Source organism: Oryzias melastigma, linkage group LG5 (assembly GCF_002922805.2).
Source record: "Oryzias melastigma strain HK-1 linkage group LG5, ASM292280v2, whole genome shotgun sequence".
In the NCBI taxonomy this organism is placed as follows: domain Eukaryota; kingdom Metazoa; phylum Chordata; class Actinopteri; order Beloniformes; family Adrianichthyidae; genus Oryzias; species Oryzias melastigma.
The window spans coordinates 16,383,644-16,395,664 of NC_050516.1; the positions used below are offsets into that span (position 1 = coordinate 16,383,644).

Here is a 12,021-nt window from a genome sequence, read left to right on the forward strand (position 1 = left end):
TTTATTTGTAACTCTTTAGGCACCAGGGTTTTTCAGTGGAAATATAATTCAGTACATATAGATTATTGAAACATTTGACTAGATCAGGGGTCGGCAACCCAAAATGGTGAAAGAGCCACTTTGGACCAATACAATAAAAAACAAATATCTCTGGAGCCGCATAAACTGAAATGCCTTATATAAGTCTTACAATGAAGGCAACACGTGGAGAATGTGTCTATTAATCACGTCCGTGATTTTACGATTATTTTTCGATTATTTCTCCTGCTGCTGCGTGTCCTCGCTTCATGTAAACCTCAATTTTAGTTTCATGACAAGTTAGAGAGGACTTGCAGCTGTTAACTAGCTGACAAAAGCGAATAGTCTCATAATGAACATACAAGCTTTTATTTTGACATCCCTCAATGACTCAAGGAGAGGGGCTTGTCATCAGTCTCTCCCTCATTCTCACTCCAGGAGCAGGAAGGATTCAAACATAACAGGACAAAATCATAAATGCCAACAAATGTTAAACAGTCAGACAACAAAACACATTGAGGAAAACCCAAACTTAAATCCAATTCCAGTCAGACAGGCAAAAGAACGGGTAACCCACAATTCCTTGCGCTGCCAGACCGACAGCAAGCCCAGCGTGTCTGAGACCATCACTACAATATGAATGAATTACAGTTTGTTTCATTGCTTTGATGAAATTAAAGAAATGCAATAAAGAAATACGATTTTTGATGTCATTTTTATTTTGAGGATTTGAAAAAAATCACAAAAATGTAACGTGCACCTTTAAGGTGCTTCCACACTGGCCGCGTCAATCAAGAGTACACTTTCAATGAAGAGTCAATATAAACGTGTGCACACCTAAATTCCTGCCCTCCAAGTCTGGAGCGCGCGTGAGTTTTTTAGTCGGACATTTAAAAGGACAGAGTTGTGAAAACAAAAGTCTTCAGAAAGATTTGGGGGATTTTCAACACTTTTACTTTCGGTTCTCCCTGTTGTAGATGCAGATGAGCGCTAATGAACAGTAAAAATACAATCGAAGGAGAATCTCCTCCCCGCCACGCACCGCACGCGGCCGGTGGATGAGACCCGCACATCGCCGCGCTCTGCAGGTGATATCCACACCGGAGCAGCGCGGTCACGCACGCAGTGGCGGGTGGGGATTCTTCTTCTATTCTTCTTCTACTGTTCATTAGCGCTCATCTCATCTCATTATGGGCGGCAGTGCCTCAGGTGGTAGAGCGGGTCGGCCAATGATCGAAGGATAGGCGGTTCGATTCCGGCTCCCGTCAGCCAAGTGTCGTTGTGTTCTTGGGCAAGGCACTTAACCCTGCTTGCCTCCAGTGTGACTGCACTGGTGTGTGAATGCGTATGAATGTTCCGGTGATGGTCAGAGGGGGCGTAGGCGCGTACTGGCACTGGCAGCCACGCCTCTGTCAGCCTGCCCCAGGGCAGCTGTGGCTACAGTAGTAGCTTACCATCACCAAGTATGAATGATGTGTGAATGAATAATGGATATACAATGTAAGCGCTTTGAGCGTCTGGAAAAGCGCAGATAAATCCAATCCATTATTATTATTATTATCTTGGTGTCATATTACCCTGACCGGACACAAACCGTAATGATTCATTTCTCCTTCGTGATCACGTTTGGCTCTTCTGTGCTTTGAAGCAGACTCCGCCCACAAGCAGCTCCCAAATCCGGCTCCTTGATTGGTCACAGCTCCACGCTGCTGCGACTGTGCGTGGAAATCTCAAGGCTGCAGCCAGGGGCTTCTCGGAAATCTTGAACCGAATTGAAGATTCAGCGCGCGCTCAATGCGTGCCGATTTGTACGTGGAGCTCGCGACCCGACTTCAAAACCCGCGTAGCAACGTGCGCTCACGTGCGCTCCAGACGCATGGACCAAGAATTCTGGTGTGCGCATGTTTGCATTGACTTTTCATTGAGAGTGTGCGCTTGATTGTGCGCTGACGCAGCGGCGTGGAAGCACCTTCACTCATCTCGCAACGTAAAGGATGTTTGTGTCATGTTTGTCCTCCTACAGAAACCGTATTAAAGCAAAAAAATATATTTGCTTCCAACATTTTTTTTTCATTTTCAAACATTTTTGAAAAAGCGCCAATGAGCTGCAAGGCAGTGCTTAAAGAGCCGCATGCGGCTCCAGAGCCGCAGGTTGCCGACCCCCGGGCTAAGGGAACAATATCCCACGATTCTTTGCGCTGCCAGATCTGACAGCAGGCCCAATGTGTCTTGAACATAACTACAAAATTAACTACAAATCCCATTATACAGTGTATCAGCTGCTGGTGTTGCCAGAAAAAAACGACTTCCTATATAACATAATTTTTACAGGATATATTTTATGGAGAGCAAAGTTTTTTGGGATAATTATAAGTTTATTTTTTTATATATACAAATAAAGAAATTTGAGGGTTTTTTCTTTTAACATTTACTTTATTTCCAACTTTTATAATTTTGACAGAATACATAATTATGTAGAGCAAAAAACAGAAAGTTATTTAAGGTTTAAGTTGATTTAATCTGGAATAATATTCCTGTCTGTTTTTACTCATATTTTGTTTAAAAACTATATGTTTTTAAAGTTTTAGCAATTTGTTTTTTTTTTATATATATGTTTAATCTTGTTTGGCTCGCAACCTACTGTGTGTTTTAGATTTTGGGCCCATGAGCGATTGAGTTTGACAACCCTGTCATAAACAGTTAATAGAGTCAAATCAAAGAAATGATAGAAAATGTGCGAACTAAAAATCTGAATTCCAGTGATAAATCCCTAAATATTCCAGAAGGGGTGGTTCTGGAAACAGCAGCCCCTCTCTCCTTAAACAATGTGAATGAAAACCAAAAGTAAGTATTTTGCTATAAATCATTTATTAATGCCGTGGTGTCTTATGTTTAGCTCTCTTCATTTTTACATCATTGTTCAGTCTTCCTTGACTTTGATCATTTGTGTCAACTTTTTGTTTCTTTTTTTTACATTTAGTGTCTTGGATTTCCCAATTGTTTTATTTGAGGCGTTTCTTTTATATCCCTGAGAGAATATTGAGTCTTTAGTTTTCACATAAATTCATTACAAGATGTTACACAAAGTTCCAAAAAACATTGTTTCATTAAAAAAGAAAAATGCCTTCTGGGGTGAATATATGTTTTCAGTGAGATGAAGCAGCCACTTCGACACTTTTCTCTCTGGTGTTTTAAGAAAAGATTAATGTTGTGGTTATTTTACACTTAAAACTGGAGCAAGTTTGGTTGAAACCCAGTTTTAAAGCTGTTATTCTGTGACTATTTTGCTCAAAAGCCACTTTACAGCTAGAGAAGAATTTCCTTTCTTTCAGTGTTTTTTTTAGCTGCAGTTTTGCCTTATTTTTGTAATTTCACTTCGTCTTTTCATCTGTCCAAACACCAGAGAATTGTATTCACAAATTGCTGTATTTTGTTTGATTTTTCTTTTTTTTCTGTTTTGTGTTTATTTTTATTCTTGACGTTTTCACACCATCGTCAAACGTGTTTTCTTCATGTGGAATTTAGTTCCTGTGGAAACATTTTGCTTGATTTCTCCTCCTTGTGCTTCCCCTCCTCCCTCCCTCCCTCCCTCTTTCATATTTTTATTGTGTGAGAACACGAATCCCCCTGACTCCTCAAGAGTCTGGGCTTTTACCCAGAAGACCCATCCAGTAATCTGCCCTGCACCTGAGGCCTAACCTGGCGCTGCGGAAAGACATTGTTTTTCAGTTCATTACCCCTGCTCTTTGACAGCAAAGTCAGAAATTTAACTGATCTGCAGGGACGCCTAATGAGTGACAGGGCTTTAGTAAATGATTAAAAAACATGGCTTGTACTTGTGTTTCTAATGTAATTTCTCCCATGTGAGTTCATCCAAATCCACCAGTTCAGATCCTGGTCTTTGGAGTTCCTGTTCCTGAGAAGTAACTGAAAAGAGAGACACCACTGTACATCAAGCATTACATGTGAGGAGGAAAATATGGAAAAATAATAATTCTTTTTCTGGGAGCTTCAGTTTGGGTTTTTCGAGTAGCTATCAAATCAAAATCTTCGACACACAATTATGTCATCTCTTTGTTTGGGCTGCCATACTCCCAGATTATGGTTCTGGGTGGTTGAATCACCACTAAAGACTATGCACAGACTGTCTGGCTAAGCTTTAGCTTCTGTTTTTGCACAAATCCAGGAATCTAACTACCCATTTGGTAGTTTGAATACTAACCACTAGATGAATGCTGACCACCACTAACTATCACTAATTTACTCCCAGTGGGGGTTACTTTTAATTTCTATGCACTCCAGACGGGACAGATTGGACCAAAGCAGGCTAATCCTGATGTTAGCGTGCTACTTTTGTTAATTGATACCATTGACTGTATATAAAGAACTGGACTGATTGATGTCCCCCTCCCCTGTTGCATTCCAAATAGGAACTGGTTCCAAGAAGCTAAAATCCCATAAATTTCTATTAAGAAATTTACAGATTCAGCATCACAGTTTTTTGCTTTTTTAATTCAAGTTAAGAACTGACCAATCAGATGCCTCAATAAAAGCATGTGGTTCTTGCTGGCCCCCACACCAAACATTTAAAGCGTTTGACAATAAACATATTCTTCTGAGCCTGCTTTCAGTGAAAGGAGAGTGGATTTCCAACAAGTTCACTCCTGACTGGTGGAAGTGGTTACCAAAATAAATGTTGACTCACCACGGCTTGAACCAATCACTACCAATGTCATTTAGCTCAAATGAGTGGGTGTCTGTCAAGTAGTACAACACAGACATGGCTCTCAGTAAAGGGGTCATACTATGAAAAAACAACTTTTTGAGCTTTTAAGTGAAGTAAAATGCTTATTCCTCACTATAAAGAACCTCAAAGCGGTGTTTTGATCCTTTCGCATATTTCTGAGTATTCCTCTAAAAACCACCACTCTTAGCAGCCGCTCCTCCTCTACCCATGAAAACCAGCTTGTTCTCACAAGCTTACATCATAAAGTGAGGACAGCCCCTTTCAGGAATAGTCTCCGCCCCCCCCGGGCAGAGCTGGCACACACCCACTTTCTCCACCGAGTTTACGGTGATCATCGGCAAAGCGTTGCTGCTTTAGCATAAACTCTGACAAGAAATAGTTCCTCTTGTATCTAATGTGCAGAGAAAAAACAAGGACTCATAACTCACTGTCTTTTTAGTGGAGAAAATGTTCTTTAGGTTGCTAGAGATGTAGGAGTTTGTTCAAACTTCCTAAAGAAGTTTTTTTCATCAGAAAAGGTTGCAGTTTATCTTCAGGTGCATGCAACAGACCAGCCAGACTTTTTTTCTGCGACTGCCACTTCAGAGATGACTGTTTTGTTACCCTGGCCTGTATGAAAGTGGATTGGCCTATATAAATGCAATGTTACAAAAGAAAATTCGTCTACCAGTCAGAAACTTCCTGCAGAAGTCTTTGGGGTCGTTGTGGTACCTTGTGCAATTAAAATTTCGGGTCAAGAGTGTAAGGGTACACAATATGCATATCAATCTTTAAAAAAGTTTAGAGGCAGCTCTGTGGCCAAAACTATGACCACCAGGAGCACTGTGGGGTTCAATGTGAGCCAAAGACACTTTGATACAAAGATGATTTTTTTAAAAGTTAGAAAACCAATGTTGTGACTCCTAGTGCTAGCACCGCTAACATAGCTTACTGAAATCTATTGATGACATCATTGATTGGGAATTTGAAGATACCATTTTTCCATGGTTCTCCATTTGAAGGGTTTAGAGCAGAATAATCCATGAAAACTATCGGGTTACTGCTTTGGGGCTGTTTTTTCATGAGGAATTAGTATAAAAAAAAGCTCAAAAAAGTTGATTTTTTTAATGAAACCAGATGAAAGTATGTTCTTTCTATTGGATGGTTTTGCATTAGACTTTTTAAAATGTAGTTCTTAGGGACAGAGTAAACTGATAGGCTCCTGTTTATATATATATATATTTGTTTTCAAATGTGCTTCATTTTGGAAGTTTATTCGTTTTCCCTTCATTAAATCACACATGTGAGCCTTTTATACAAATGTGTGATGTACCTACTGTTTTTTGGGTATATGGTAGAACAAGAACAGACAATAGGGGCAGCACATGTAGCAATGAATGGATTTCAGAGTGCTCTACTAGAAAACGGATGCAGCCTCGTGTGACCCAGTGCCATTGATACCTCAGGAAATTGTGTTAACTTTTGGTTTAGAAAAAAAAAAAAAACATATGTCTCCTTTAACGGGCCATGCTGTTGCGATCAACCAATGACAAGAACGGCGGGGAAACACTACAGGGAGAGCGCCAGTGGCAGCATGAATAAAAGCAGGCAATGTGCAGCAGGCGGAGGGGAGGGGGGCGAGGGGAGGTCCGAGGCTGGGTTAGGGCTACGGGAAGAACGAGGTGGGGGCGGAGCCTGACTCGGAGCGCGTACGCATTCGTGTGTTTCCTCGCTCACCCCTCCTTNNGGCTGCCCGCCCCTGAGTCTGGAGCAGCAGCAGCGGTGAAGCCTCCACTGCCTCTCCTCGCCTCACAGTGCGGGAATACAAGCAGGAGCGGGAATGGACACGGAAGGGAGCCAGAGCAGCCTGTCCTCCGGCACGGACAACTCCCCCCACGACCCCTGGTAACGGCCCCGAGCGCGCGCGTGCGAGCAGCGGGCAGGCAGTTCCCCCGCGCGCGCAGCGATCCGCTCGCCTCCTCTCGGCCGCCGGTTCGAGTTCAACCTTGGACTTAAGTTGAGTTCAGCCCGCGGGAGCTGGAGCCGAGACAAAAGACAAGCACGCCGCGTGTGTCTGTGCGTGCGTGCGCGCCTCCTCGGTGTGTGGGATGGATCCACTCAGCGGATGAGAAGCAGACGCGCCGCTGCTTGTCCCCCTCCCCTCTCTTGTTTGTTTATTTCCCTCCAGAAGGCCACATTACAACTTCTCCATCAATCTGGGAAAAATCCTTTTTTCTTTTTTGGTTGTTTTCTCCTCCTCCTGCTCTCGGGGATTATAACGGCCCGGCTGGCCGGCGGGTGACTCCGCAACATGGCCGATGCTTTCTTCTGACTTTATTGATGCTGTGTTGACCCATAATCCCCTCAGATTTGCTCCTAAATGTCTGTTTGTGCTTGAAAACCTGTGACTTTGTCTTTTCTCTCGTTCAGCAAAATGTTCATCGGGGGGCTGAGTTGGCAGACAACGCAAGGTGAGTTGTCCCGCACGCGACTTTTTTTTATTTTTTTATTTACAAGTCTTTTATGTCCCGCATGCTGCCCTATAAATAAAGTTAGGCGCGAGGCGGGTCAATCAGAGCCCGCTATTCACGCAGGGATGGAAGATTTAGACGTGCGCTGATTAAACGCTGTCCAATCACGCACAAACCTTGGATTATTTTTGCGTTAAATCAGAAGTTTCGGTGTCAGGAGCGCATCCTTGTCCTCCAGCTCCCTCTTCCTTTTTTTGACCGATGGGGGATAATTCTGCTCCTAAGTGTTTCCTCGATGTCTTGCAGAGGGCTTGCGGGAGTACTTCGGCAAATTTGGTGAGGTGAAGGAGTGCATGGTGATGCGGGATCCCGTTACCAAGCGGTCGAGGTAAGAAAAAGAGGGAGGCGTGTGCGCCCCGCCGTCCTATCAACGACGACCTCATGCTTTTCCACGAAGGCTGCGTGCGCCTCTGCGTGATTCTCTCTGCGTGTTTTCCTTTTTTTGTGTATGCAGGGGGTTTGGCTTTGTAACATACGCAGACCAAGCCGGAGTGGAAAAGGTTTTGGCGCAAAATAGACACGAACTTGATTCCAAAACGGTGAGTTTTTTGGTGCAACTCATGTTTGTTTGTTTCCCTGCCTCCTGCACTGAATGGCTTGTAAAGTTTAGGAGCAGCCACACTCCTCCTTCCCTCCTCCTCCTCCTCCTGTCTGCTCATTTCCCCCTCCAAATCCTGGTTCAGGGCGCCAACATGAAAGCGTTCTTTCTTGGTCTTCATTGCCATGGTTACCTGGGGGACCTGAATGGGGTAGAAGACCCTGCAAAACCCTTACAGATTTTTTTTAATGCAGAGCTCGCATGCTAACATTTTCCCTTTTTTTTTGGTAAGCAGTATCGCATTTTTATCTTTTAGTTGCAGCCGGTGAAGTTGCAGGGAAAGAAACTTTCGCTGGATGCTGAGGTGATGCAGAGCCAGCCTGCAAGGGGAAAATAGCTCCTTTACAAAAAAGGACTGGGAGAGATTTTCTGATTGAAGAACATTTTCCAGACCTGCAGATGGAAATGAGGCGACGGGACAAGTCGCTCACTAGATGAAGGTCATTCTTGTGTGTGAATCCTGTGCGATAATGGCGAGATTACACAGCTAATCTGGGTGGTTTGTTTGCCGAGAATCAGAGCTGCTGACTCGGATTTGAATAACTAAGAAGGTGTGAATGATGCTGTTCTGGTGATGTAGATTGGCTGCAGGAGCTGGGGCATGGGTGTGTCTTTGTCAGCTTGTTGTCCTTCCTAACCGCACAAACACACACACGCGCACACATGCATAATGGGATCATTTGAGAGTGAAAATCGGTGGCACAGAAAGGCAGCAGAGCCCAGGGGTGGAGAAAGGTAGAGTTGGTTAGTTGTTGGAGCAAGTCTGTTGCCGGGGGTGACGCCAGCCTCTGGAGACGGTGCTGTAACTGCTCACAACCCAATGGGATTCATGTCTCCATAACAACTTCTCAGCTATTTTGCATTAACTTAAGGTGCTGGGCTCAGTCATGCGGCCGAGCACCGACACACACACAGATTATGTCAAGTCATGTCAGGCGCTCGGCTTGTGTCGTGTTTGCTCTGTTCAAGTGCAGCCATTTTTGAATTATTCCAAATAGGTGAATCTTTGTGGACAACTGGGATTTATTACACACAGGACTGCTGTTGTGTTTTTGCTTGAGAGGAAGCAACTGCAAAGTGTTATTCAGTGACTCATGTTACCTCTTAAAACAAGGTAGTGCTGAAGTCTTCAGGAGTGTGTGTGTGCAGTGTGAACACTGGTTTAGAATGGTTTTGGAAGCTCAGCTTGGCAGACCACTGGTGGGCTTAGGCGTTGCCCTATTATAAACCAAAATACAGCATGAGGCTCCACAATAATAATGGGAATGGATCAAATAGATCTGCATTTCTCAGGCTTTGTGAGAAAAATTCACTTGTCATTTGACCTCATGTGAGCCAGCAGATGTAAATGAAATAAATTAAACATAGCTATCCTACAATTTCAGAACCAATTTTGAAAAAAAAACTAAATGAAACTAAAGACCACATGTTAAAAATAAATGGATGTTATCAAAGTAAAGGGCTCATTTGTTGCAAGGCTATCCTATTTTACAGCTCAACGAGGTGATACCTGCCATGTTTTTTGTTAAAAAAAATCACGTGACCCTAAGTAGGCCAGTAGAGGATAAATAAGACAACCCATTCTCACTCCCATCTCGTCATTTATGGACATATGGTTCGGGCCCCCTCCACGCCACTTTTTATTTGTTGGGTGTCCCCAACTCATGGGCCCCCAACCTCCGGGCCATGAACCGGTACTCTTCCGAGGGCCACATGGTACTGGGTCACAGACGGGATAAAAATGCTTATCATAAACAGGAGACCCCAACCAAGGTTGGGGGCATGTGATTTAATGGGGACTGCCAGCAAGTCACAAAGTGACGTGGGTGGGGACAAGTTTTTGTACAATTGCTACGTTTTGCCCAATGGACCAACGTAGGTATTATGCTACATTTGCACCGCTATTAGCGCATTCTTGAACGCACATTTAGCAAACAGTGGACTGTTGCCACCCGATACTAGTGGTTCCTGTAGCTGGAAGAGTATTGGTGCGAAATGTTGAATGAAGCGGTGCAAATTTCACTCATCTTGGTTTTTTCTTTCAAAGCTCTTTCTTAACAAATGAAAGGCTTACAGCTCGTTTCCACTGAGCAGTCCGGTATGGTACGGTCCGGTTCGATCCGTTATTTTGAACATTTCCATTGTTAAATGGATTCCGTACCTCTTGAGGGCCCCCATCCGTTAAACATGATGTACAAAATGTAAAGTAAGACGATCCGCTGCAATTAAAAACAACACCAGATGTAACCGCACTGTAAAGTAGTCGTCGCACTGCAATGACACGCTAGCGGTCTACGCCACACATGCACCATGAAAACAAATCGCTCAGTGGAAGTGAGGCTTAACTGAGTGAAAGCGCTCGTCCGAATTAACTAGACCATACCGTACTACTCCTGCTGTACTGTACCACTCAGTGGGAGCGAGATTTTAGTGTCATATAATTCCGGCCGAGAACAAACAATGCTTTAATTTCTCCTCCATGGTCAATTTTCAAATGGTTGGCACAAGTTGCAGGAGACGCTACCCATACGTAACCACCAAATCTGAGGTCAAAGTTTGACATGGTTTAACTCTCAACACGCTTTCAATGTACACATTCTATATCTTGATATGCGCGTTTACAAAGATTTTTCCTTGAAAGTGGTTGCTTGGGCTCGATGAGACTATTATTAATATTGTGGACCCCAGGAAGAATAGTCTCACCTTCGGTTGAGACTAATGGGGATCCTTAAATAAATAAATAAATTATTGAGGCAATCATTTTTTTTGAGGGTTCTATGATTGTGCCTTTTTGTTGCAATTCTTTTTTGGCTAATTTGTTTAATAATATCATCATTTGCCATGGTAACTTGGAAACTTTAAAGTGCTTCAATAACATTTATCAATGAGGAATGCTGGATAGAATGGGGACAAACAGGGGGGGGGGGGTGGCAGGAAGAGCCAAAAATCTGTTTATCATGACAGATTTTCTCGGCGCTGTGTTTCTGTAACACACCTGGTCTGGCTCTCCTCTCTATTGTTGTCCTCTCTGGAATGAGGAATATTTGAACCTTGTTGGATTTTTTTTTTTTGCACTTTAGGTTGAGGCTTTCGTTGGTGTAGAAAAGGCTGTGAAATAAAAAAAAATAGAATAGAAGACGCGTCAGACCCGTTCACAGTGTGAGGACGGACGGCACATGAGGCGGTGCAAGGTCCATTCCACCTGCTTCATTTGGTATTAAACATTTACAGTGCGGTTACATCTGGTGTTGTTTTTAATCCTTCCTTAGAAAAATCCCTAAAACTAATAATAAAGTATAACCTCATAGGGTAAATATCAACAAAAACGCCGCTTTTGCTACCTGCTACGAAAAACCAGAGGTTCCCTATTGTTTTCGGAGAGAGGTGGTTGTTTTGGTTGGAGGTTAGATTTCCTGCCGGGGCCGAGCATGGCCTCGGGGCTGTGGTGCGCCGTTGTGTTTCTCTGAACAGAGAAGAAGGGGGACAACTGCTATTTGTTTTATCTAAGAAATATTTTACCTAGAACAATCCACAGGAAGAAGAGAAGTCAAGAGCAGATATTCTCAGAAAAAACAATTGAAAAAAAGGGGCCACCTCTCCTGCCAGGAACTCCACACAGACTTTGTAGTGTTCCATGGCATTTATTTACTTCCAAAGCCAGAAATACTGAGCTACAATTTTATTTTTACAGAACTGGTTTTTGGAGAAAATGGTTCATTTTTTTGTGTGTGTTATGCATGGACTAAAATCGAAAGCCGCGTGTTACAGTGGCAGGTAATTGTTGCTTTTAGCACCAGTGTCTGCGTAGCTACAGTAGTACTTGCCAGCAAGGTGTTAAAATAGCTGCTTTCCTCTCTAGCTGTCGACGATATCAGCACTTGTGCACCCCCCCCTTCCATCGCTTCAGTCTTCTCCAGTCCAACACCTGGTCACCGGAGAGTTTAGATTCTAGCAGTGGCTCTTCGCTCCAGACAAGAAAATTAGCTGTTCCTGCTGACATGGGCAAAACTGGAGGCGGGGTGGGCTGAGGGACAGCCATGGGGAGGGAGGGGGGTTAGCTCCTGTGCTGTAATTAGTATGGATCTGAAAAGCGACTAATCGGATTGAAGGAAACAAACTGGATTGGGTTTTTTTTTTTTTTTTTTTTT

General features: G+C 43.4%; 1 protein-coding gene across 2 annotated transcripts in view; it reads left to right on the forward strand.

The window, feature by feature from the left end:
- LOC112144814 (RNA-binding protein Musashi homolog 1) overlaps nt 1-12,021 on the forward strand; it is a 33,114-nt gene that overhangs the window by 1,365 nt on the left and 19,728 nt on the right. Inside the window, exons 1-4 of one of the 2 annotated variants that reach the window (XM_024269617.2) lie at nt 6,498-6,649; nt 7,175-7,215; nt 7,522-7,603; nt 7,730-7,814. In XM_024269617.2, coding sequence (XP_024125385.1) covers nt 6,585-6,649; nt 7,175-7,215; nt 7,522-7,603; nt 7,730-7,814 — 273 coding nt within the window. In that variant the 5' untranslated portion in view covers nt 6,498-6,584. Of the gene's footprint in view, nt 1-6,497; nt 6,650-7,174; nt 7,216-7,521; nt 7,604-7,729; nt 7,815-12,021 lie in introns of those variants that run through there. The other variant, XM_024269618.2, reaches the window with a different exon arrangement.